The sequence below is a fragment of the Mustelus asterias genome, chromosome 5, assembly GCF_964213995.1.
Source record: "Mustelus asterias chromosome 5, sMusAst1.hap1.1, whole genome shotgun sequence".
Classification (NCBI taxonomy): Eukaryota; Metazoa; Chordata; class Chondrichthyes; order Carcharhiniformes; family Triakidae; genus Mustelus; species Mustelus asterias.
Window position 1 is genome coordinate 135,538,790 of NC_135805.1, and position 27,889 is coordinate 135,566,678.

The 27,889-nt window shown below is 46.5% G+C and overlaps 1 protein-coding gene across 3 annotated transcripts in view; it reads left to right on the forward strand.

The window, feature by feature from the left end:
• The window catches only part of LOC144494164 (KH domain-containing, RNA-binding, signal transduction-associated protein 2-like), a 586,631-nt gene that overhangs the window by 327,720 nt on the left and 231,022 nt on the right, over positions 1-27,889 (forward strand). The window contains exons 5-8 of one of the 3 annotated variants that reach the window (XM_078213769.1): positions 8,519-8,634; positions 14,389-14,433; positions 15,538-15,716; positions 18,960-18,970. In XM_078213769.1, the coding sequence (XP_078069895.1) occupies positions 8,519-8,634; positions 14,389-14,433; positions 15,538-15,716; positions 18,960-18,970 (351 nt within the window). Of the gene's footprint in view, positions 1-8,518; positions 8,647-14,388; positions 14,434-15,525; positions 15,717-18,959; positions 18,971-27,889 lie in introns of all 3 variants that reach the window. The other 2 variants (XM_078213768.1, XM_078213766.1) reach the window with 2 other exon arrangements.

Sequence of the window (27,889 nt, forward strand, 5' to 3'; positions counted from 1 at the left end):
ACTTCTGGTAATATTTCTGAGTCCCCCTCTGCGTCGACCTGTGCCTGATTAGAAATTACGGACCGGCGCATCCCCTTCAATTGGGTGCTAAGGTCTCGGATGTATTGTCGGATACATCCATTCATTTGTATGTAGTCTTATCAAAAGACATCGCTTTCCCCATTAAAATCACATGCCATACAGTTCCGATCTTTATATGAGTACTCTTACACTATCTCTAATTTGATCATTTGTTTGCGTGCAAGCGCTACACCACAGTACTTCACAAAATAATTATGTCTTTATCAATGCCCAATATAGTATATGAATATATCATACAAAGTTGGTTAAGGCTTTTCAGGATTTGATGTTATTCTTGTGTCTATATGGCAGTGCTATACTGTATAATAAAAATAATCAAGCGGCAGTTGTATCATACCACTTTACACATCGTACCCGTGATATCCAAACCCTTTTAATTCAAGCCGTTTCTATTTTTAAACTGAGCTCCAGATCGAAACCCCCGCACTCTAGGAAAAGTAACAGGCGCCGAATCAAAATCAAAGCAGGTACAATACATACCAGTTATTTGATTAGGAACATTTTGGTTTCTTAACTGGCTAGGTTTTAAGCTTTGCAGTGCTTTTATATTTGGCAAACCTTGAACCTTGATGGCTCATGAAATTCCGACGGCAGTACATAATTTTAAACTAGTTCAGAATACTAAACTATCTGACGTTCGCAAATCGCGATATTCTGCGATTAATACTGTATTTCACTGACTTGATACACTTTAAACTAATTCATAGACCTCAGTCTTTTGTTCCTGCTTTTCTACCTTTCCACAAAATAACTTATTTTCTTCTCTTAACCCCTCAACTAACTCTTATAATTTCTACTTCAAGACAAAGGAAAGAGCACATGCTTCCTTCCAAGGTTTAAATCCTTTCTTAACGTTAAAACAAACAACAACAAAGCATCCACGCAACCACTTTGTTTAAACACACACACACACACATGGAAGCTTCCAAAAGTCATTCCACAGTACATCCTTTTTCATTCAAACTTATCATTTCAGACTGGGATGAGTGTAAAACATTCAAAGAGAATACAGAACATTGATTAAGACAATCGCTTTTATTCTTCTTTCTTCCAAACTGTAATTAACTCAAAGCAAAAGTAAATTCAAGAAATCCTATCACTTTAATCTTTAACAGTTTTAACACTCTCCCAGCCCCCTGAGGCTAAACCAAGGTGCAATACACTGCACCCACTGCCTGTAGCAAACATTCCACAGGAACAAAGAGCTCCCTGCTCTCAATCTAATTACAACAACAACCACCTACATTCGACAAGCTACCAGATCTCACAAACACACTGAAATACAAAAACTAAGATCTCTCCTATCCATCTGCTGCCTTTCCCCTGGCGTAAAAGGCTTATAGGTTGCCTTTGGTTGTGCTAACGTCCCTCCTCTCGTGACTGGCGCTAGATTATAATTTTCTACGTTTTCTTCTGATGCTGGAGTGGCTGTATGTTTCTGCACTGACTCGTATGGGCGCCGAGGGTCCGTTTCCTCTGATCTCTGCGTTATCTCCGCAGTGTGTCTTCTGTGTTCTAATTCCCTCACTCTCTCCTGCAATACTTTAATTTGTTCTGTCTCTTTGTGTCTCTCCTCCATTGAGGCATTTACTTCCTCAATTAGTCCAGCTAACTGGGTCACTAATATTACTCCCATTACTTTTGTTTTGTCCCGTTTAACTCCGTCTACCCACTTTCTTTGATCTTCTAAAGTTTGTGATGCGTTCCACCCGTTCCGTTTCATCTTTGCAACAATCGCTTCTCTGGCTAACAGATACTTCAAAATGAGAGCTACTGCAGTTTCTCCCTTAACAACGTGGTCTGCCATTTTTCTGTCTAGCAGTCCTGCAACCCCCGTATGCTGGCTGCTACAGTAAAAGTGCCTCAACTCTCTCCCTTATCTCCTGTCACTGATACTGCCCCAGCACCGTCTGTATTGCTGTAGGGCCTCGTAGTGAGGTTCCAGTGGGTCTCTTTCCCCTGGGCTCCCCCAACTATTCCTGACACCTCACGCTTGGACTATTTTGTGTTGTCTTATTGGGATGTGTGCTGGTTGTTTAGTGGGTTTGTCCGCCCCTGTTCCCAGCCCCTCTAAGTACAACGCCTCCCGCTCGGCCACCACCCCCACTAGCAGGGTTGATCCGTTACCCCAAAACCGGGTATCCTGCTATGGGCTGTGGTGTTCCCTACAGACGAACAAGGTTATCAAACTCCGCCCGGGTCCCTAATGGATCCTCCGTCGTCGTGTCTCTTGGTCAGGATGGATCGGGTCCCCTTTTCCTCAACACTTACACACATGTATTCTGTTATCAAAGCCCCTGTTATAGTTAGTAACTGTATCGACTCTGAGGTTGTTCGTCCCTTCAGAGTCAGTGTTGTTACCCGATTTACACTGTCCGTGCCTTGCACCCTGAGTGCCTGTGCCTCTTAGCGCCCGCTTCAAAACCCAACCTTAGCGTGGGAGATTTCTCCTCTTAACGTCCAGTTTAGGGTAGGGCACCTTGAGTCAAGCACTCCCTTGTCCTATTGCCTTGGCACAGACAGCGGTTTCATTTACAATCCTGGGTTAGTTACACCAATTAGTTCTGCATGCGGTACTTATCTTTATATTAGTCTTAATTCCTGTTATCAAATAGCCCAAAACCTGTTATCTTTACCTCTGGTCCTTTACTCCTATTAAAGTTAAAAGTTACTTACCTTCTTCCACGCGGTCGTTCTGACCTGTACCTCTTTAGTGCGGACTTCTGTTTCAATTTAAAAACTTAGGCAAGATTATACAGTTCTACAAGACAACAATACTTAAAACAGACAAACCCTAACCCTTAAAGGTACCTCACTTTGAACGGAGACCTGCACTCGCCTTTGACTGCTCTGGATTTGTATCAGATTCGTTTAAATTTGATCCCGACTTTCAAACTGTGGCCATCAGTCAGAAGTCAGATATCAAATCCTGCCGACTACGCCATTTTGTTGTAGGGAAATATCCCTTACCAGTGCAGAATAGAAGTTGAGTCGCAAATCAAGGTTCAAAGCGTGTCTTTATTGTACAATTACTGGGATCCCAGGGAGACCCCCGTAGCCAGCTCAGAAACAGTGGCTTGGCCACGTTGATCTCAATTAAATCACATCAGCTCTGGATCTTTATAGGGATCCAAAATTCGCGCGGGAACATTTGATTATGCCTTTTTTTACACAATGTATAAAGTGGTCTGTCAGTTTCAAAAGTCCCTAGGAAGTTTCATGGATTAGCATTTGTATGGTGTGTGTTCGTGTTAATGGGATTACTTGGTCCTGCCCCGGTGTCTAAATGCGTTTCCCATTACCATCTCTATGTGTCCTCTTATTTAAATTGATCCTATTGTTCCGTGTCTGTGTTTCCTGCTTGTGAGATTGAGTGTTAATGTCATCCTGTCCTGTTGGGTGTCTGGGGTATTTCATTCTTAACCTTTTATCCTTATCTCTTAGTTTATCAGATTTTTATGTCTGCCTTGGCCAGTTTAAAATGCAGCTACGCGCTGTTGCAAGGCAGATTAGGGATCTTCCGTAGTTTCTGAAATTCGTGAGTCTCTCAGCTGTGCAGGGGGGGACCCGATCGAATATCCATCCGGGGGTGCCCCTCTGCATTGTTGGCCCGTTATGAGTGGTGCCAATTAGTCCAATATGTAAATATGTTTGATGATACAAATATGGTTTTCTGGAAAATTTCCTCCTTCAACTCTTTGTGTTTAAAGGGATTAGCAGGATAAATATGTGGGGTTATGGGATAGGGCTTGAGTGGGATTGTGATAGGTGCAGGCACGATTGGCTGAATGGCCTCCTTTTGCACTGTAGGGATTCTATGATTCCCCCCCCTCCCCCCTTCTGCTGTTGTACTCCAGGTGAATATTTAGCATCATTCAGATTTTCTTATTTCAGGTTGTAAACCAGACTCACCCCTTTGCCCTGAATTAAAATTACTCTGCACAAAAACACTCAGTAATCTCACGCGGCACCGATCGGTCAAGCAGAGAATAATTGATTGAAGATTTTTTTTAAAAGACCTTCACGCAGATCACGTTACCCTTGCCGTTGACAATTCTATTACATCTCAGAACTTCATGCATAAGGGACGTGTAAAACTGCAGAGCGGGTAATAAAAATATGTCTTCAGTCAGCTTGAGCACGGCACTTATAAAGAGGAAAAAACAGCTTGCGAAGAACGTTGGCCTGGGTTGTATTGGTGTTGCAAACCGACAAGGGCACATCTGACTCCTCGCTTTAACCACAAGTACATTCTCAAGTGCAAAATCTCGCAGGCGGCATATTTTCAGCCAGTTGCAAGGCAGAGGGGCTTTCATATTCACTCACTGCAGCAAATCGATTGTAAGCCACGAAGAAAGCCCTCCTAATCCTACCAGAATGATGGCATTTCGAAGTCACGGGCTAACTCGTTGGCACAATAGTTCACACATCCGGCAGCACGGATTAGGGCCAGGTGCAGGATGCAAACCGGCGCTGGGAGAGTCAGAATTTAAGGAGAATTAAAATGTCAAGGGCTGAAGTCAACGGGCTGAATCTGACCCTCCGAGATCAGTGGGGGGAGAGGGGGGGGTTCCTTTCCCACTTTGCAGAGGGTATCATGGGACATGTTGATGTCAGAGGCGCTATTTACAACACCCTGTTTCCGATAATGCAGCAGGCAGGCAGGTCCAAATGTTGGGAACGCACCAACGTTATTTAAATATCAACTTAAAAAGCAATTCAGCTAACTAACTAATCATCTCTGCAACAATCGACACGGTGGTACAATGGTTAACACTGCTGCCTCACAGCGCCAGGGACCCAGGTTCGATTCCTGGTTTGGGTCACTCTCTGTGCAGAGTCTGCACGTTCTCCCCATGTCTGCATGGGTTTCCTCCGGGTGCTCCAGCTTCCTCCCACAGTCCGAAAGATGTGCTGGTTAGGTGCATTGACCATGCTAAATTCTCCCTCAGTGTACCCGAAGAGGCGCCAGAGTGTGGCGACTAGGGGATTTTCACAGTAACTTCATTGCAGTGTTAATGTAAGCCTACTTGTGACACTAATAAATTAAACTTAAACTTGTATCATTAATCAATAAGAATTGTCATTTGTTGGTTTTTTGGATTTATTGTGCTGAATGTTTGCTCACAGGTTGGGAACATTCCCGTTTCTGCAAAGCCCACTTGGGAGAAAGTGCCTTGAATTCTTTGTATTTTTGTTCCGGGGCAGGGGGTAGTTGGGTGCCAACACCACCACCCTGGGAAGAGTTGGGAGGCAGCCACAAGGGTTGACAGGTGCCAAGGTGAGGCCCACCTTGTTTTACTTTATTCATTTTTGGGACAAGGGCCTCACTGGCTGGGCCAGCATTTATTGCCCATCCCTAATTGCCTTTGAACTAAGTGGCTTGCTCGGCCATTTCAGAGGGCAGTTCCCTCAAGGACATTAGCGAACAAGATGGGTTTTTCCAACAATCGACAATGATTTTGTGGTCATCAGTAGATTCTTAATTCCAAATTTTTAAAAAATTAAATTCAAATTCCACCATCTGCCGTGGTGGGGTTTGAACCCAGATCGTCAGCTGAGTTTGTGGATTAATAGGCTAGTGATAATACCACTAGGCCATCACCTCCCCTGACAGATATAATACTTAAATTAACCTTTTTAAATAACACCACTGAAATAATGACGAGGAGGATGTTAGAAAAACATTGTTGTTCTCCATATATTAGAGAGGTATCTGAATCAGTATAAGACAGTCCCAGGAACCAAAGTCAAATTTTACATTCCTTTTCCAGAGCAAGATTTTTGCCCTTTAGGTCTGGACCCCAAATTTAGGGTGAAATGGGGTCACAACCCCACACAGCGTGCGGAACTGGCATCTGGCAGTGAATCGGCCATTTAGCAGGTTCTTCAGTCCGGCCATCTGCCGTGGCAGGGTTCAAACCCGGGCCCCCAGAACATTAGCTAAGTTTCTGGATTAATAATAGTGAAGATAATACCACCAGGCCATCGCCTCCCCACATGGTGGGTGCTCTGGGACTTTATCCCAGTTACAGTAAAAACAACAAAACAAACATCCCCTTCTCCATGAAACTCCTCAGAATGCTAGCTATCTCAAAGCCTTCATGCCTTGACGCACCTGTTTTTGCATGCGGTCCATCTCACGCTTTAAGATTAGTTACTGCTGATCCGTCAGTCTGTCGGACCATTTTTCCACCCTGTTACTTTGTGCTAGATCCAATTTTATCTGACTGCACTTTGCATTTTTCCAGTCGATTGCACAACTTGCATTATCCTTTTCAGTTCCCGCATTGAGTACAGTTTTAGACTGGCTGTATTTCCCAATTGCTCTCTTAGCGTCACATCAGTTACTTCCCCACTTCACTCTCCAGAATTGAGCTGTTGATAGTGGGAAGCTAATTCCTCTGATGGGAGCAGATGGAACCAAGGGAGGGCTTGGTCTTGGAATGAGAGCCAGGCCATTCAGGGGTGTCACCGGGAAGCATTTCTTCACACTGATGGCTAGTGGAAATCTGGGTTGAAAGATCGATCAGCCACGGGTTAATGGGATTACAGAGCAGCACTAGAGGGACTGAAGGTCCTACTCCTGTTCTGTGATGTCTAAATCAAGTAATGCTGTTACCCTTATTGAACTAGAAGCACACTGATCTCAGAAGCAGTCCTGGGTGCCTTAGAGGATATGAGCTATAAGGAAAGCTGGACAAACTAAGGGTTGTTTTCTCTGGTGGTGGAGGGGAGATCTGATGGAAGTCTATAAAATTATCAGAGGCATCGATAGGTTTGAAAGTCAGAATCTGTTTCCCAGAGGTGAGATGCCTAATACTAGGGGGCATGCACTTAAGATGAGAGGGGAAAGTTCAAAGGAGATGTTAGGGGCTAAGTTTTTTACACAGAGAGTGATAGGTATCTGGAACACGCTGCAAGGGCTGGTGGTGGGTGCAGATACAATAGGGGCATTTAAGGGACTTTTATATAAGCACGTGAATATGCAAGGAGTGGTACAGACCAAGGGCAGGCAGAAGGGATTAGTTTAATTTGGCATCATGTTCAGCACATCATTGTGGGCCGAAGGGCCTGTTCCTGTGCTGTACTGTTCCAAGTCCTATCCCCACTTTGAATATATGCAAATTCAATTCCAGGTTGAAATCACCCAATTTTATTGCCCTGTTGTTTTTGCATTTCTTCCTGAACTATTCCCTGCTATCCCATCTACACTGTTTAGCGGCTTGTAGTGTATACCAACAGTCATAACACTTGTACTCCCATCAGTTAACTCTATCAGTATTGATTCAGACTTAATGCAACCCCTTTGGGAAATCCTCAGATCTGGCATTGAGATAAAATCCTTCACTAACACCATATTCCCACCCTCACTCTCCTGAAAATGCTATAACCAGGAATATTAAGTACCCAGTTTGATCCAGCAACGTCCCTATTGTAGATGCCTCATCATAACCTCCATAATTACTAATACTTCAAACTCTCCAGTTTGCTTTGAATGCTTTGCACAAAGGGGGGGGGGGGGGGGAGGGGGGGCGGGGGGGCTGGTCATCAGGAGTGTTGAGGTGGGAGGCAGCAGCCCAGATTATGCTGATGGGTATGCATTTCTATAACAGTATTTCACAGCTTTATAGCCAGTGCCGGACTCCTGAAACATAGCCTTAAGTTTAATTATTAGTGTCACAAGTAGGCTTACATTAAAACTGCAATGAAGTTACTGTGAAAATTCCCTAGTCACCACACTCCGGTGCCTGTTCGGGTACACGGAGGGAGAATTTAGCACGGCCAACGCACCTAACCAGCACGTCTTTCAGACTGTGGAAGGAAACCGGAGCACCCGGAGGAAACCCATGTAGACACGGGGAGAACGTGCAGACTCCACACAAACTGGGACCTAAGCTGGGTATTGAACCCGGGTCCCTGGCGCTGTGAGGCAGCAGTGCTAACCACTGTGCCACTGTAAGATTATGAAAGGTAAACCTATCAGGGAGATATTTCTCCACCCAGAGAGTCAACGGACTGTGCAATTCACTCACGTTTCATTGGATCTAATATGCTGTGGGGCACCCTGATGTTGTGAAAGGCACTATATAAATGCAAGTCTTTCTTTGTTAAGGAGTGGAAGAATGTATAGAGGGAAACTGGATAAATATACGAGGGAAAAAGGGATAGAAGGATATGCTGATAGAAGGGATGAAATGATGTAGAACTGAAGGAGGCTCATATAGAGCAGAAAAACTGGGAATGACTAGATTGGATGAATGGCCTGATTCTGTGCGTGTAATTCTATGGAATACATATTTATTAATGAGGTTCTGTTCACCAATTGTGCACTAACTTCATTATTTGACATATTGCTCCGTTTCTATAGCAGTAATATAGGAAGAGAACATTGAACGGCGAATGATGGAAATGAAAGGCCAATTTCTCTTCTCAGGATTACAATGATGAGATCCGTCAGGAACAGCTGAGGGAGTTGTCCTACCTGAACGGTTCCGAGGAATCCACTCGAGGGAGGGGGACTCGTGGGAGAGGAATCCGATCTGCCCTGACGCCAACAGCAAGGTAAACTCGCCCGGGGAAGGGGCACAGGGAAAGCGGTGGGTAGGGAAAGACCAGCAGCTCTGTCAAGTCTGACTCTGCACTCGTGACAGAAGGAGGGCAATGACCAGATACGTCCTACCCCCAGCTCCACACCCCACAGGCATGTGATCTCCTGAGAGAGGCAGAGACACCCAGGCAAACACAATGACCAAACACCCTGAGGGCATTCCTTTAGAGTCATAGGCCAGAATTTTACCATTCCGCCCGCCACGGGAATTGGAGCGGGCCAGAGGCAGACAAAGGGAAGGTCCGTTAACCTCGGGCGGGATTTCACCATTTTGGGATGAGGAGGCCATAAAATCCCATCCAAAGGGTCATGCAGCAACACTACACGAAAACAGGCCCTTCGGCCCAACTGGTCCATGCCGACCATGGCACTATCCCAGCTAGTCCCAATTGCTCGCATTTGGCCCATATCCCTCTGATCCTTCCCCATCCATGTACTTATCCAAATGCTTTTTAAATGTTGCTATTGAACCTGCCTCAACCACTTTCTCTGGTAGCTCATTCCACACATTTCACTCTCTGCGTGAAGAAGTTGCCCCTCAGGTCCCTTTTACATCTTTCTCCTCTCACCTTAAACCTGTGCCCTCTAGTTTTCAATTCCCCTTCCCTGGGGTAAAGACTGCGGGCGGGACTTTCCAGCTGTGCTCGCCCCAAAACCAGAAAATCCTGCCCGAGGTCAACAGACTTTCGCATGGTCCCGTCCGCCCCCCCCCAACACCCCCCCCCCCCCCCCACCCCCACCCCCCCCCCCACCCCCACCCCCTCCCCCCCATCCGCTATGATTCCCGTGGAGGATTGGAAAACTCCCCCGATTATGCGGCCATCCTATCAATGCCTCTCATGATTTTGTACACCTCAATAAGATCACCCCTCATTCTCCTACGTTCCGAGGAATAAAGTCCCAGCCTGGCCAACCACTCCCTATAACTCATGCTCACTAGTCCTGGCAACACCCTCGTAAACCTTCTCTGCACTCTTTCCAGTTTATCAATGTCTTTCCAATAACAGGGTGACCAAAACTGTACACAATACTCCATATTTCTACCCACTGAGGCACTGGAACACAATCAACCCAACCCACACAACGTTTGACGGTGGGAGGAAACTGGAGCACCCAGCGGAAACCCATGCAGACACGGGGAGAATGTACAAACACCACACAGACAGTGACCCGAGGCCAGCAATGAACCCGGGTCCCTGGCGCTGTGAGGCAGCAGTGCTGACCACTGTGCCGTTCTACGTGCTTGAATGTCGACACTGATTCCTGATAGAGGAACTTCCACGGCAGACAGTCAGTGACTCTGTCTCAGTGTCTTGCTACCTTTCATGTGGTCACTTTGTTTCATTCAATCGTGGGAAATTGGCTAGGCCAGCGTTTAATGGCGGTACCTAATCGCCCATGGGAAGATGGTGGTGAGCCACCACCTTGAACTGCTGCAGGTACACCCCAGTGCTGTTAGGGGGGAGTTCCTGGATTTTTATCCAATGACAGTGAAGGAACAGCGATATATTTCCAAGCCAAGTGGGTGAGGGTCTTGCAGGGGAAATTGCAGGCGTCGGTTTCTCCATGTGTCTGCTCCCCTTCTAGGTGGGAGAAGTTAATGGGTTTGGAAAGCTGTTTAAGGAACCTTGGCAAATTACTGCAGTGCACCTTGTAGATGGTACACACTGGCACTGTGCGTCAATGGTGGACGGAGTGTTAGTCGATGAGTAAAGCAGGCTGCTTTGCCATGGATGGTGCCGAGCTTGTCAAGAGCTGTTGGAGCTGCACCCATCCAGGCAAGTGGGCAGTATTCCATCACACTCCTGACTTGTGCCTTGTAAATGGTGGACAGGCTTTCGGGAGTCAGGTGATGAGTTAATCTCTGGCCTGCTCTTGTAGCCACAGTATTTATTTGGCTACTCCAGTTTATTTTCTGGTCAATAGTAACGCCCAGGGTGATGATAGTAAGTGATTCAGCGATGGTAATGACATTGAATGTTCATGGTAGATGGTTAGATTCCTTCTTGTTGGAGATGGTCATTACCTGGCATTTGTGTGGCATGAATATTACTTCCCACTTACCAGCCCAAGCCTGGATATTGTCCAGGTCTTGCTGCATTTGAACATGGGCTGCTTCAGTATCTAAGGATTCATAAATGGTGATGAATATTGTGCAATATTCTGACCATATGATGGAGGGACGGTCATTGATGAAGCAGCTGAAGATGGTTGGGCCTAGGACACTACCCTGAGGAACTCCTGCAGTGGTGTTCTGGAGCTGAGATGATTGACCTCCAAGCACCGTCTTCCTTCATGCTAGGTGGGGAGTTTTTCTCTGATTCACATTGACCCCAGTTTTGCTCGGACTACTTGATGCCACACTTCGTCAAATTCTCCCTTAATAGCAAGGGGCAGTCACTCACCTCTCGAGTTCAGCTCTTTAGTCCATGATTGGATGAGGCTGTAATGAAGTCAGGAGTTGTGTGACCCTGGTGAAACTCAAACTGAGCGTCCGTGAGCAGGGTATTGCTGAATGAAGTGCCGCTTGATAGCACTGTTGATGACCCCTTCCATCACTTGACTGATGATTGAGATTAGACTGATTGGGTGGCAATTGTCTGGGTTGGATTTGTCCTGACTTGTGTGGACGGCCCATACCTGGGCAATATTCTACAAGGCCAGGTAGACACCAGTACTGTAGCTGGACCAGAACAGCTTGGCTCGGATGGCAGCTCGTTCTTGAGCACAAGTCATTCGTACCATTTGGCCATTTAATTTCAGTCTAACATTGCCGAGATGGATTTTTGCTTTCTCTCTCTCACTTCCTGTCTGTGTGGGGTTTGCACATTCTTCTCGTGTCTGAGTGGGTTTCCTCCGGGTGTCTGGTTTGCTCCCACACTCCAAAGATGTGCTGGTTAGTTTGATTGGCCATGCTAAATTGACCCTAGTGGCAGGGGATTAACAGGGTAAATATGTGGGGTTGTGGGAATAGGGCCTGGGTGGGATTGTGGTCGGTACCGACTCAATGGACCAAATGACCTCCTTTTGCACTGTAGGGATTCTATGATTCATACCAAAATAACTGGCAGCAAGAGGTCACATGATACATTAAGCCAAACACACATGCTGACTAGAGCATCAAGGCTAAATAATTCCTAACTCCCTTTCCACCCACCACCCCCTCAGAACTCACCTCAGCAGACATGTAATCTTCTGGGATTGTGTTGTGTATGTGTTATCTGTCTCTTTAAGAGGCTACAGTAGAAGTGAGTCTCCTGATTTGAGGGACCAATGGGGAACTGAGAGCAAGTGATCACCCAAGAGGGTGGAGGCTTCTCTCTCAGACAGAATCATCGAGCAACCATGTAGTTAGCGTGTGCTAACTGGGCTCTGCCCCACAGCACCATTGGAGTGGCAAACCCCCTTTTCTCAAGTTTCTCTTATTGGTAAATACCTCCCTGTTCCTCACAAAGTCCGAAGCTTAACAGTTCCAGAAGCTAGTCACACAAAAATACATAACAGCGTGTCATAGTCAAAACCCTAGACTGATAAAAGAAAAGCCCCCCACTCCTCCCCACTCCCCCTCAGGTCATTGAAACCAGTCTGCGTGATTATATGGTCTGTGTGTTACCCATAAACACATTTGCCTTCTTTATGGAATATAGGACTCAAGAGCTATAGCAGGCCATTCAGCCTCCGCGTTGGCTATACCATTCAATAAGATCATGGCTGCTCCTGACGTGACCTTAATCCATTTTCCTGTCTGCCCTCTGATAATCCTTGATTCCCTTCTCAAACAAGACTCTCTCTAACACAGCCTTGAATTCATTCAGTGACCCAGCCATTGATGCAATGTGATAGGATGTGATCTCTAACCCAGCCAGGAACTTGTCCAGCTCTTTATTGAAGGAATTCTAGAGGCTCACTGCCCTCTGGGAACAGAGAAACTGAACATTATCCAGTCCATTCATATCCCAAATGTTACCTGGTCTTCTTCAAACTGCCAAACCAGGATAATCTATTAATGGGTACAGAAATCTTAGTTCAAAAGTTTGTAAGAGGCAGTTAAGAATATATGCATTATGTGTGTGTGTCTGTATATATGTGTGTGCAAACATGTATATATGTGGGAGGATGAACATGTGTACGTCCTCACACATGTGTGTGAGGGTGTCTTGTCTATAAATGTATGGATATGTGTGTATGTGAGTGTATATACATGTGTGTGCATATGTGTATGTATGTATTTTTGCATGCAAATGTGCATATATATATGTGTATGTATATGTGTGTGCATGTATGTGTGTGTATAAATGTGAATGTGTATGTGAATGGGTATATGTGTGAGTGTATGTGTATCTGTACAAGAGGGTGTGTGTGTGTATGTATGTGTGTGTATGTATGTGTGCGAGTGTATGTGTCTGTATATTTGTTAGTGTGATGAAGGAAAAAATACTCAGGACAAGGACTCTCAACTCATCCCCACTGCGCCCCCGCCCCCAGTTAATTGTATCTGTGCGGGTGTATGTATGTCTGCGAGTGTGTGTATATGCACGAGTGTGTGTATGTATGTGAATGTGTGTGTGTATGTTTGTGTGTGTATGTCTGTGAGTGTATGTATGTGCGAGTGTGTGCATGTATGTGAGTGTGTAGATGTGCGAGTGTGTGTATGTATGTGACTGTGTGTGCACGTATGTGTGTGTATATGCATGTGAATGTGTGTATGCGAGAGTGTATAAATATGCAAGTGTCTGTGTATGTGTGTGAGTGTGTGTGTATGCATGTGAGTGTGTGTGTGTGCGAGTGTGTGTATATGTGTGAGTGAATGTGTGCGTTTGTGTATATTTGTTAGTGTGATAAAGGAAAAATTACTCAGGACAAGAATTCTCAACTCATTCTCCCCTCCCCAAGTAATTGTGTGTGAGTACGTATATGTGTGTGTGTGTAAATGTGTGTGTAAATGTGTGTGTGCGAATGTGTGTATATGCGCCTGTGTGTATGTGTGTTTATATATATTTGTGTCTATTTGAGTGTGTATGTGTGAGTGTGCATATGATTGTATGTGTGTATATGGGTATAAATAATATTAGTGATAATAAGGAAGGGAACAACAGAAAATCTTTTCCCTTTCTAATGTAATTGTTTGAAATGAATCACAGAGGACTAATTCCTTCCTTTGCCTTGCCCGTGTATTCCAACCCTTATTATACATGTTCCTTCTTCTCTGAAGTTTGATTCCTTTTCTATGTTGGATGGCATTAGGATATCTTGCAAATGTTTTGAATATTATACATTAATACGCCTTAGAATGGCTGAAGTGACTACAGTGATCATGTTACCGAACCAATGAATCCAGTTAGGCCTGGCCTGGTAAGGCAGACAAATCCCACCATTGCCAATGGGAGCTCAGTTTGAAGAGAACTCTGAAACTGGGGCCGCGATTCTCCCAAGAGTGCTGAATTGGCCGGAAAACTGTTCTAAATCCTGACTGTTTTGTCAGTTCAGCTTCTCACCTGAATCTCCGCACTCTGTGCACTGCAGAGGTCCCAGCCAGGAATATCATTAAAAACCCAGGGGGCGGGGCCTATTCGCACCAGAGTTTGACAGCTCTGGAACTCTGCGCATGCGCAGTGGCCCCAAACTGTCAACCTCCCCATTTGCTGGTCAGCCTGATCGCTGGCCAGCCCGGGACCCCCGGAGTGCTGCCCCTCCAGTCCCCCCACAGCAATTCCTGGGCCAGCCATGACCCCCCCACCTCCGTCCCGGAATACCCCCGATCTCCAGCCCACCCCCCAGCAGTGGGGATCCCCCCACCCCCCTCGCTAACCACCCCCCCCCCCCGGGGTCAGACCCTCCTCCGGGAGTCAGGCCCACCCCCCCCCTCTACCCCCCCCTCCCCCCCCCACCGGCAGACCACCCCTCCCCCTGCCCACCCCAATCACTGCCCTCCCTCCATCCCAGACCAATCCTGTCTTCAGAGTGGCAGCGGGACCCCCCACCCCCACCGATTGCCCCCAGGCCCCGCCCACAATGAGCCCCACCCCCTTGGCACTGCCCGATGCCTGGTGTGCAGTGCCAAGGTGCCCTCTGGGCATGGACACTTTGCCCCTTGGGCAGTGCCAGGGGTACAGGCTGGCACTACCAGGGTGCCCATGCCCAGGGGGCACCACCACCCTCCCACCACCCAACCCCCCGGGGGGCCCCCGATTGCCCCCCAACTTATTCCGGCGGGGTCTCCCGCTAGTTCCCCGAATGTGGGGAGCCAGTCTGAACTCCGCTGGAATGAAGTACTCCTGGCGGGGTGGGAGATTCAATCAGGTCCTGAAAGTTCCCGATAATGACCTGCTAAACATATTTAAAATACATTTTTAAAAGATTCAAATCGCTTACCTGCCTTCCCGCCGGTTTCCAGCGTGGTCTGACCGGCGACTGTTCGCCGGCTCTGGGAGATGCGCATGCGTTCCCTGTGCATGTGCAAATCCTGGTACAAGGCTGGCGATGCGCATCTCCCACCCCGACCCAACAGAAACGTTGCAAGTCGCGATGGGAGAATCGTGGCCTGGGTGTTCGTGAAAGTGTCCATGAAGCTGTTGGATTATTAAAAACCCCAACTGGCTCTCAAATGTCACTTTGGAGAATGAAATCTGCCCAGTCTGACTTCCATGTGACTCCAGTCCCACACTAACACGTACCGCCCTTCTAAAAGCCCCTCCAGAAGTACCAAATCATGACCATTAATCCACGAAGAAAGCCCATCTTCTCAGATTAACCAGCCATGGACAATGAATCCAATCCAATGGCCCCACACCCCAAGATGATTTATTAAATGTCAACATTCTGCATTCTTTTAGGGGACGTACCAGTGCTCTCCTTCCAGGACGAGGAATTCCAGTGCCCAGGGGGACGCCAGTTGCACGTGGGGCCCCCTCTCTATCCCATCCAGTGAGGGGGACTCCAGCACCACGCAGCAGAGGAGGACACGGGGCAACTGGCTATCGACCTCCACCCCCACCAGAAGAAGATTCTTATGACGAATACGTGAGTACCCAGAAATGTGCCCTCGACATTTTCAATACAGCACTGAAAACAAATGTGTCAGAGGCCAGTATGGTTCAACGGTCAAATATATTTACTGCCCATTGGGGAGGTTAGTCTCATCTACGCTGTAGGTAGATTTAATTCCTGATCTACCATGAATGAGCTGGCTTCAGAAGGACACAGTCAGCGGTTGTCATTGAGTTCAATGTCCCTGGATGAAGAAGGCAGCCTGGGTTCCTGCTCTTCATCATTTCCAAATACTGCTGTTGGAGCATGTACATGTGTGAATGACAGGAACTTGTACATGTGTGATCGCCAGGAGCATGTTCATGTGTGAACACTAAGCATGTACATGTGTGAATGACAGAAACTTGTACATGTGCGATCACCAAGAGCATGTTCATGTGTGAACACTGAGCATGTATATGTGTAAAATGACATGAATTTGTATACACGCGATCACCATGAACATGCACATGTGTTCACCAGGAACATGAACATGTGTGAACATTAAGCATGTGAATGACAAGAACTTGTACACATGTGATCACCAGGAACATGCACATATGTTCACCTGTAGACGTGTGAACACTAAACATATACATGTGTGAATGGCCGGAACCTGTGCACGTGATTGCCAGGAACATATACATATGTGAATGACAGGAATTGGTGCATGTGATTGCCAGGAACATGTATACATAGGATCACCAGGAACATGTACATGTGTGAACACTAAGAGCATGTGCACATGTGAAGCCAGGGCACTGTACACATGTGAATATGAGAAATATTTAACAAGAAACATTGACATGTAAGGAACCAGATAATGACAGGACTGCGTTAGGGTTGAAATGAAAGTTATCATTCACTGTTTAGACTCACATGATGCCTTGCCTTCCTGGACATGGCGCCAGTGACCAGCTGGCTAGCATAGGGCACACTAAAGGAGACAGTGGAGAACTGAACTTTTACTATCGTTTAGTTACAATTCCTGGTTGTGGCTGAGATATTTCTGCTGTTTGAAGTGATAAATAGTCCTGAGCGCGTGGCTTTCAGACATTGCCCAGTGTGTAACTTTGCAATGCAATAGCCTGGAGTGTAATATCCCCTTAGGAACTGAACTGGATATTCTGCGTCCCGTCAATACCTGTAATCTTTTGGTTGGTGGATTGATAACACTTTAGTGTTGCATTATTTTACAGACAGCAACTGAGCCAGCAGTTGTCAAATGCCACGTAAACAAATGCTAAATGGGTGGCACGACGGCACAGTGGTTAGCGCTGCTGCCTCACAGCGTCGGGGACCTGGGTTCGATTCCCGGCTTGGGTCAATGTCTGTGCGGAGTCTGCACGTTCTCCCCATGTCTGCATGGGTTTCCTCCAGGTGCTCCGGTTTCCTCCCACAATCCGAAAGACGTGCTGGTTAGGTGCATTGGCCATGCTAAATTCTCCCTCAGTGTACCCGAACAGGAGCCGGTGTGTGGTGACTAGGGGATTTTCACAGTAACTTCATTGCAATGTTAACATAAGTCTACTTGTGACACTAATAAACAAAATTAAGAAATATACTTCACTTGGCTTCAAGCTGTTCCTCACCAATAAGGAAAATAACAAACGACATTGCCTTGACTGAGTTAGCAGGTTGGCTAATGTTCAGCCTTTGGTCAGAGCGTCCCATGTTTCACAAAGGCTGGAATGGCCTTATAATCAAGTGAATACAATTTGCATCTTTCCTCCAGCAGTCAATTCTGACCGAATAACATCAAACATGCATTCTGGGAGGAATCTGGGTGCCCTAGTGCATGATTCGTCAAAGTTTAATATGTAGGTACAGCAAGTACCGGAACTTGATGGTTTGAGTTATAAGGAGAGGCTGGATCGACTGGGACTTTTTTCTCTGGAGCAGAGAAGGCTTAGGAGTGATCTTACAGAGGTCTATAAAATAATGAGGGGCACAGATCAGGTAGATAGTCAACATCTTTTCCCAAAGGGAGGGGAGTCTAAAACTAGAGGGCATAGGTTTAAGGTGAGAGGGGAGAGATACAAAAGGGTCTAGAGGGATAATTTTGTCACTCAGAGGTTGGTGAATGTCTGGAACAAGCTGCCAGAGGCAGTAGTAGAGGCGGGTACAATTTTGTCTTTTAAAAAGCTTTCAGACAGTTACATGGGTAAGATGGGTATAGAGGGATATGGGCCAAATGCGGGCAATTGGGACTAGCTTAGGGGTTTAAAAAAAAGGGTAGCATGGACAAGATGGGCCGAAGGGCCTGTTTCCATGCTGTAAACCTCTATGACTCCTATGACTCAAAGTAGTTAGGAGATGGTTGTAACACCATGAATTCTGCCTGGGGATACACCAACATTGGGAACTACTGCCTGCAAATGGACAAAAGGCCTCAGTGGTCTTGCTCGGACATTCAGCTGCCAAGCTGCCTCCAATGCATTGCTTGGCTCTTGATAGGACACAACTGAAAGAAACTCAACGATCTATTCTGCCATGGCAAACCCGACACCGGATAAAAAGACAACTGTTTGATGGGTTTCCTAACTCTTTCTAGGGATGGAGGGGCATCACTGGTAAGGCCAGGAAAATTGACTCCCTTCATGAAAATGAATGATTGAGGCCTTAACTGTCTTAATTACCAGCCTACCATCTGTACGGGCAGCCTGCTCCTGGGAAATTTGCCAGAGCCGGAATACGTCTGGGAGCCACCCTATTTTCCCAGCCCCAACCACCACCTCCCAGCCAAGTGGTGGCATGGTGGCACAATGGTTAGCACTGCTATCTCACAGCACCAGAGACCCAGGTTCAATTCCCGACTTGGGTTACTGTCTGTGTGGAGTCTGCACATTCTCCCCGTATCTGCGTGGGTTTCCTCCGGGTGCTCCGGTTTCCTCTCACACTGCAAAAGACGTGTTGTTTAGGTGCATTGGCCATGCTAAATTCTCTCTCAGTGTACCTGAACAGGTGCCAGAATGTGGCGATGAGGGGAACTTCACAGGAACTTCATTGCAGTGTTAATGTAAGCCTGTTAGTGACATTAATAAATAAAACTTTAAACTGGATCTGGTCTTTGTAACTTGATCAGAGGCAGGAACTGCAAGTGGAGGAGTGGGAATGGGTGACAATGCTGTTGATGTTAGTGGGAAGTTAATGGTAGAATTGAAAGAAGATGGCCCTGAAGGAGCAAACTTATCGTGCAGACAGGGTCGCGATTCGATGCAGTGAAAGGCGAGATAATAAGGTTTACCTTTTGTTGAGGTCGTACACATGACAACGACAGAATTTACATTTCAAATCAACCTGCCAAAAGAGACAGCATTTACCTCAAGGCCAATGAGAGGTCGGCAACAAAGGCTGGCCTTGCCAGCAATGCACACATCCCATGAATGGTTAAGAAATAAATGTTTCCGTACAGCTGAAAATTAGAAATAAAACACAAAATTGTGGCAAAACTCAGCAGGTCTGGCAGATTCTGGTCAGAGATGAACAGAAGGACAATGGAAGTTTTTAAAATTCATTCGTGGGACATGGGCGTCGCTGGCTGGCCAGCATTTATTGCCTATCCCTCGCTGCCCGAGGGCAGTTGAGAGTCAACCACATTGCTGTGGCTCTGGAGTCACATGTAGGCCAGACCAGGTAAGGAAGGCAGATTTCCTTCCCTAAAGGACATTAGTCAACCAGATGGGTTTTTCCGACAATCGACAATGGTTTCATGGTCATCAGTAGATTTTTTAATTCCAGATTCTTTTTATTGAAAAATATCAGCCATGATTGAATGGCGGATTGATGGGCCGAGTGGCCTAATTCTGCTCCTATGTTTTATGTCTTATGATTTATTTCTCATCTCTTGCTGCCCAGGAGGAGATGGTGGTGAGCCACCTATGTGAACCACTGCAGTTATAAGAACATAACAAGAATAAACCACTGAGTCTTCTGAGCCTCTCCCCCTGTTGTTTTAAATTCACAGAATCACAGATATGTTACAGTGCAGAAGGAGGCCATTTGGCTCAACATGTCTGCACCAGCTCCCCAAAGGAGCATTGTGGCTCTGTGCCATTCTCCTGCCCCTTCCCCGTACACCTGTACCTTTATTCAAATAATCATCTAATGCCATCTTAAATGCCTCAATTGAACCTGCCTCCACCACACTTTGAGGCAGAACACTCCAGACGTGAACCACTCGCTTGAAATAAGTTTTTTCTCACATCACATTTGCTTCTTTTGCAAATCTGGAATACTCTCCACTTGCCTGGATGGGTGCAGCTCCAATAACACTCAAGAAGCTTGACACCATCCAGGACAAAGCAGCCTGCTTGATTGCAACCCCTTCCACAACATTCAATCCCTCCACCACTGACGCTCAGTAGCAACAGTGTGTACCATCTACAAGATGCCCTGCAGCGACTCACTAAGGTTCCTTAGGCAGCAACTTCCAAACCCATGACCACTACCACCTAGAAGGACAAGGGCAGCAGATACCTGGAACACCACCGCCTGCAAGTTCCCCTCCAAGCCACACACTATCTTGACTTGGAAATACATCGCCATTCTTTCACTATCGCTGGGTCAAAATCCTGGAACTTTCACCCTAACAGTACTGTAGGTGACCTACACCTCAGGGACTGCAGTTGTTCAAGAAAGCAGCTCACCACCACCTTCTCAAGGGCAACTAGGAATGGGCAATAAAAGCTGGTATAGCCAGTGACGCCCACATCCCACAGAATAAGTTTTAAAAATAAGAAATATAAGTCTGTGCCCTCTCATTCTTGATCCTTTTATGAGTGGGAACAGTTTCTCCCGATCTACTCTGTCCAGCACTCTCTACAATGAATTTACATCCTTCCTATTGTGTGGCGCCCAGAACTGTACACAATATTCCAGCTGAGGTCAAACTAGTGTCTTGTATGAATTCAGCGTGATCTACTTGCTCTTGTACTCTATGCCCCTTTTAATACATGCTTTATTAACTGCTCTCTCCACCTGTCCTGCCACCTTCAATGATCTATGCACATATACACCCAGCTCCCTCTGCTCCTGCACCCCTTCTGAGAATTTTATCCCTTGTTCTACATTGTCTTTTGTAAGACCATAAGATATTGGAGCAGAATTAGGCCATTCAGCCCATCAAGTCTGCTCTGCCATCCAATCATGACTGATAATTTTCTCAATCCCATTCTCCCAACTTTAGCCCGTAACCTTTGATCCCCTGACCAATCAAGAACCTATCTATCTCTGTCTTAAATATACTCAATGCCCTGGCTTCCACAGTCTTCTGTGGCAATGAATTCCACAGACTCACCACCCTCTGGCTGAAGAAATTCCTCCTCATCTCGGTTCTAAAGGGTTGTCCCTTTGCTCTGAGGCTGTGCCCTTGGATCCTAGTTTCTCCTACTAATGGAAACATCTTCCCTACGTCCACTCTATCTGGGCCTTTCAGTATTCTAATGAGATTCCCCCTCATCCTTTTAAACTCCATTGGGAACAGACCCAGAGTCCTCAAATGCTCCTCATGCATCAAGCTTTTCATTCCTGGGATCATTCACGTGAACCTCCTCTGGACCCTCCATGTTTCCATGTTCTTCCTAACAAAAGGCATCAATCCCCCCCAACCCCCCCACCCCCCTCACCCCACTTCTCCACATATCCACATTATGGCTGACATATACTTTAACTCCATTTACTTACCTTATTTAAGTCACCCTTAATATCCTTACTGAAATAAATCCCATAGAGCAGTTTGGTTAGAAGTTATGGGATTTTGACTCCACAGCAATGGAGGAAAGGCGATATATTCCTAAGTCAGGATGGTGAGTATTGGAGGGGAACTTGCAGGTGGTGGTGTTCCCATGTGTCTGCTGCCCTTGTCCTTCTAAGTGGCAGTGGGTTTGGAAGATGCTGTCGAAGGAGCCTTGGTGGGTTCCTGCAGTGCATCTTATAAATAGTACACAAGCTGCCACTGTTTGATGGTAGTGGAGGCAGTGCATGTTGAAGGTGATGGGGGAGATGACAATCAAGTGGGCTATTTTGTCCTGGATGGTGTCAAGCTTGTTGTTGGAGTTGCACCCATCCAGACAAGTGGAGAATATTCCAGCACACTCCTGACTTGTGTCTTGTAGATGGCAGACAAGCTTTGGGCAGACAGGAGGTGAAATATTTCAATTCTTAGCCTCCAGTAGCCATGGCAGCAATGGAAATACAAACAGGAATAGATGTGAAATGGGCTGGCAAATTGTCAGTGCCTACTTTACAGTATTGCACAAAGATATCCCCTCCCTCCCCCCTCCCATGCATTGACTCGATCAACACCACGCTGCCAAATTATCTGCTTATTTACTTCACTGTTTGTGGGTTTAGCACAGGATAATTAACGACCATGTTTCTCCACATTCCATCAATGGTGACAATTCAAAGGTACTTAGAATCATAGAATCCCTACAGTGCAGAAGGAGGCCATTCAGCCCATCGAGTCTGCACTGACAACAATCCCACCCAGGCCCTATTCCCATAACCCCACATATTTACCCTGCTAATCTCCCTGACACTAGGGTCAATTTAGCATGGCCAATCCACCTAACCCACACATCTTTGGACTGTGGGAGGAAACTGGAGCACCCCGAGGAAACCCACGCCGACACGGGGAGGACGTGAAGACTCCACACAGACAGTGACCCAAGCCGGGAATCGAACCCGGGTCCCTGGTGCTGTGAGGCAGCAGTGCTAACCACTGTGCCACTGTATTGCCCCAAAAAGCCATCATAGGCCAGGTGACCATAGGCTGATTTAACCTGAGGATCACCACACCTCAGGTGGGCCTTCATGAATAACCCCAGCCGGTATGGGAATTGAACCTTCACTATTGGCATTGTTCTGCATCACTAACCGGTTGTCCAGCCAACTGAGCTAAACTGACCCCAACATTGGCTGCGAAACACTTTGGACAGAATTTTCCCCTCCCGCTCTCCATGGGAATCGTAGTGGGCAGGGCACAGACCATGCAAAAGGTCCGTTGACCGTGGGCGGAATTTTCCGGACTTGGGACGAGCACGGTCAGAAAATCCCTCCCCTTGCATTGCCCGGGGGATGTGAAAGGCGCTATCGAAATTCAAGTTTGTTCTTTTCTATCACAGGCTTCCCCAAGCATTTCTCATCTGTACGCACTTCAGCATGCAGTCCCTATGTGGGCGAATGAAAGACTCATTTCATTCAGAGCACGTCCCACCATCAGTGAAGATATGAATGGTCAATGATCTGTTTTGAATAATGTTAACTGTGCAGGACAGAAATAGATCTCCACACAAGTTTTCAGATTATGCAATGATGCCTTTAGCTCTATCTAAAGCACTGAAATCAACAGACAAAAACCCTGGTTTAACATCTCACAATACAGGATAGCAATTCTGACAATGTACTACCCTGGACAGGATTAAGTGTCAGTTTAGATAATGAATTCCAAGACACTGGACTAGGCTTGAAGCAACCATCTTGCAACACTCAACTGACCCACGCCACTAATTGCCCTGTGATCGGTTCCTGTAGCAGGACACCTCGCATCTCAGGATCTTAGTCTCTGCTGCACTGCCTGGCAGAATGGGACCGCCAGAATTGATACTGACCCCAACTGACATCCCACGGTTATCCCAGTCAGAACACATTGACTGAATCTGTGCACGGTTACCATGAGGGGGGAGGAAGTGGGGGTGCACACAGAGTCGATGACAAGCGTATCAGTCGTGGTAGCACTTTTGCCTCTAAGTCACAATGTTCTGGGTTCAAGTGGGAGGTGATGGCCTAGTGGTATTATCGCTAGACAATTAATTGAGAAATTGTTCTGGGGACCTGGTTCGATCACCATGGCAGATGGTGGAATTTGAATTCAATAAAAAATATCTGGAATTAAGAATCTATGGATGACCATAAAACCATTGTCGATTGTCAGAAAAACTCATCTGATTCACTAATGTCCTTTAAGGAAGGAAATCTGCCGTCCTTACCTGGTCTGGCCTACATGTGACTCCAGAGCCACAGCAATGTGGTTGACTCTCAACTGCCCTCTGAAATGGCCTAGCCAGCCACTCAATTGTGACCAGCATTGTGGGTCAACCTACGGCACGTGGACTGCAGTGTTTCAAAAAAGGCGGCTCACTACCACCTTCTCAAGGGCAACTAGGAATGGGCAATAAATGCTGGCCTAGCCAGCAACACCTATGTCCCACGAGTTAATTTTTTAAAAGTGTCACTCCAGGACCTGAGCACAAAAAGCAAGGCTGGCACTCTGGTGCAGCACTGAGGGAGCGCTGTGCGGAGGCAAGTGTTGCCTCTTGGACGAGGCATTACACAAAGGCCCCATCAGCCTGCTCTGGTAAAAGATCCAATGGCGCCATTTTGAAATAATAAAGCCCTCGGGCCGGGCTGATATTTCTCCCTCATTCAACATCACAAAAGAGATTATCTAGTCATTATAATGTTGTTTGTGGGAGCTTGCTGTGCATAAAATTGGTTGCCATGTTTCCTGCATTACAAAAGTGACTATTTTAAGATTACTTCATTGGTTGCAATCCAGTGTTTGTGTGAAGTGATATATTGTTCTGCTCCTCATGGGGATTCCTTTAATCAAAATAACCAAACTCACTGAAGAACCCCAAATGAAGAAATTACCAACATGACTTTTACTCCTTGTAACTTATACTTTGACACAAATCAGAATCAATGTTATTTAAACATAAATTAGCAGGCAAACCATGGTTAGTACAAACCATAACTCATGCATGGATTAGCAGATACAACAAAGAATATCCCACTGATTTGCTGGATAGTCCATCCTGACTGAATGATCCCAGTTTCAGCCACATAGTTCTTAGAATCATAGAATCCCTACAGTGCAGAAGGATGCCATTCGGCCCATCGAGTCTGCACTGACGTCAATCCCACCCAGGCTCTATCCCCGTAACCCCACGTAATCCCCCTGACACTAAGGGGCAATCCCACCCAGACCTGTTCCCCGTAACCCTAAGTATTTACCCCGCTAACCCCCCTAACCTACACATCCTGGGACACGAAGGGGCAATTTAACCCGGCCAATCCACCTGACCCGCACATCTTTGGAGTGTGGGAGGAAACCGGAGCATCCAGAGGAAACCCATGGCAGACACGAGGAGAACGTGAAAACTCCACACGGACAGTCACCCGAGGCCGGAATTGAACCCGGGTCTCTGGCGCTATGAGGCTGCAGTGCTAACCACTGTGCCAACGTGCTGCCCCTTCTTCTTCCAAGTAGAATTCCAGTCCTCTTCCTTCAAAGATTCAGCTGACTCTCTGCAGATATAAATATTCTTCCATCCGTGCAATCATGGGTCTTTTTTTTCCCAGAACCTTCTGAACTCTTGGATCCCGACAGTTGTGGTAAAGTGGATCTGTTGGACCTCCATTTGCCTGCACACGTTTGGGCTTATTCTGGGAATTAAATCACTCAGAAGTGAAAGATACAGCAGTGGCAGTCCTAAATGTGCTTTCCAACTGCTGAGAAATCCGTTTCTCCAGCTCTTCCCATTCCTCCTTGTGTCTGCCACATGGCTTCCGTATTGTTAACTTTCTTCCTTCCTTCTGTTGGTTCTACTTCCAGGTCAAGGGTCGCCGTGTCACATGGACTGGTATTCCTTACTATCCGGAAAAAAAAATTATAATTGGACACTTCACAAGTGATTCAAACTCTTAAAGTCCTTCTTAGGCATATTTAGAAACAATTACCGATTCCTCAAACATTTTAAAGCAATGCCAAGTTTTCCTCACTGTCATTGCTTCCAGGTCAAATATAAGTGGAAGCGTTTCAAATTTCCTTTCAAGTGAGGACAGGAGGCGTTAAGGAAGGGAAGGCGGTGTCGTTACATGTTCTGTTACCTTGAATATTGCTGGACAACGAAGCAAGAACCAAGTAAAATGGGACCTTGTAGAGGTTTCTAGCTGTCCTGAGCTGCCACCTATCCACTGGTGAACCGACAGTAACATTTTCACCCTACCAAAACCTTCTGGTCTTGCTTACATTGCCAATTGGGACTTTCCACTGTTTCTTCACTCAACTGCTGAGAACTCACGTATTGATAAACAGAGTATAGAAATTCCAAGCCGGAGGCTGATATCTGTGGATTATTCTGGATTCCGTCCGATATCTGGCTGCTGCAGTCAAATTCTTTCCTTGTTACATTCCACCCTCCCTCCGGATAAAACTCATACCAACCTCGTTGGAAATCGAAATTGAAATTCAGATTTTAACACTTGCAAGTGACAGGGGATGAGGGACATGACTCACGCTTCTTTAGCATGTAGTTAAGCACAATGTTTCTTTTCCTCAATGCTCACGTTTTTCCCTTTCCCGGCCTTGTCAAGACTATGGGCGGAGCTTTCCCGTCCCGCCCACCACAGGAATCGTAGCGGGCAGGACAAAAATTACGGCGGACCATGCAACGGTCCGTTGACCTTGGGTGGGATTTTCCGGACTTGAGGGGGCGAGTTAAAATCTTGCCCTATGTATTGCAGGAGGACTGCAGGAGGAAGTCAGGGAGACGTATTTTACACAGAGGGTGGTGGGGGCCTGGAATGCACTGCCAAGCAAGGTGATTGAGGCGGACACTCTGGGATCGTTTAAGACTTATCCAGATAACCACATGAACAGACTGGGAATAGAGGGATACAAAAGAATGGTCTCGTGGGCACATGAGCAGCGCAGGCTTGGAGGGCCAAAGGGCCTGTTCCTGTGCTGTATTGTTCTTTGTTCTTTCAGGCCCATTGAGCCTGCATTGACAACAGTACCACCCAGGCCCGATCCCCATTACCCCAAGTATTTTACCCATTAGTCCCCCTGACATAAGGGGCAATTTAGCATGGCCAATCAATCTAACCCATACATCCTTGGAGTGTGGGAGGAAACCGGAGCACCCGGAGGAAACCCACCCAGACATGGGGAGAATGTGCAAACTCCACACAGACAGTGAACCAAGCCAGGAATTGAACCCGAATCCCTGGCATTGTGAGGCAGCAGTGCTAACCACTGTGCCATCTTGCCGCCCCCCAACCCTTTGGAAGTAGTCCTTCTACAAAGCCAGCACAGGAGAGATGGGCCATAAAGCTTCCTTCTGTGTTATATTGTTCTATGATTCTTGGTTGAGCCAATCTAACACTTCTTGGCAATCCATTACAATGTCCAGGCCAAGACGATAGTCATCAACTTCAGAAAGTGTAGCGGAGGACTTGCCTCTGTCTACATCAACGGGGATGAAGTGGAAATGGTCGAGAGTTTCACATTTCTAGGTGTCCAGATCACCAACAACTTGTCCTGGTCCCCCCATGCCAACGCTATAGTTAAGAAAGCCCACCAAACGCTTCTACTTTCTCAGGAGACTAAGGAAATTCGGCATGTCTGCTATGACTCACACCAACCTTTACAAATGCGCCATAGAAAACATCCTTTCCGGATGTATCACAGCTTGGTATGGCTCCTGCTCTGACCAAGACCACAAGAAGCTATAAAGGGTTGTTAACGAAGCCCAGTCCATCACACAAACCAACCTCCCATCAATTGACTCTGTATACACTTCCCGCTGCCTCGGAAAAGCAGTCAGCATAATCAAGGACCCCACGCACCCCTGACATATTCTCTTCAATCTTCTTCCATCAGGAAAAAGATACAAAAGTCTGAGATCACGTACCAGCTGACTCAAGAACAGCTTCTTCCCTGCTGCCATCAGACTTTTGAATGGACCTACCTTATATTAAGTTGATCTTTCTCTACACCCTAGCTATGACTGTAACACTACATTCTGCACCCTCTCCTTTCCTTCTCTCCTATGTACTCCATGAACGGTATGCTTTGTCTGTGCAGCACGCAAGGAACGATACTTTTCACTGTATACTAATACATGTGACAATAATAAATCAAATCAAATCAAAATCAACCTCGGGGAATGGCGAATAACCATCTCATTAAATTGCCAAATGGATTTCTTCCAGAGCAAATGGATAAGTGAACAGTAACGATGATACAATTGTCAACGTTTGCATTTCTTGCATTTCAGTCCCAACTCTCCTGGCTTTGGGACATCTCAGCAGTTCGAATCAATAAGGTGTAGTCACCGTTGTAATTTTTTAATTCTTTCACAGGATGCGGGTGTCGTTCATGAG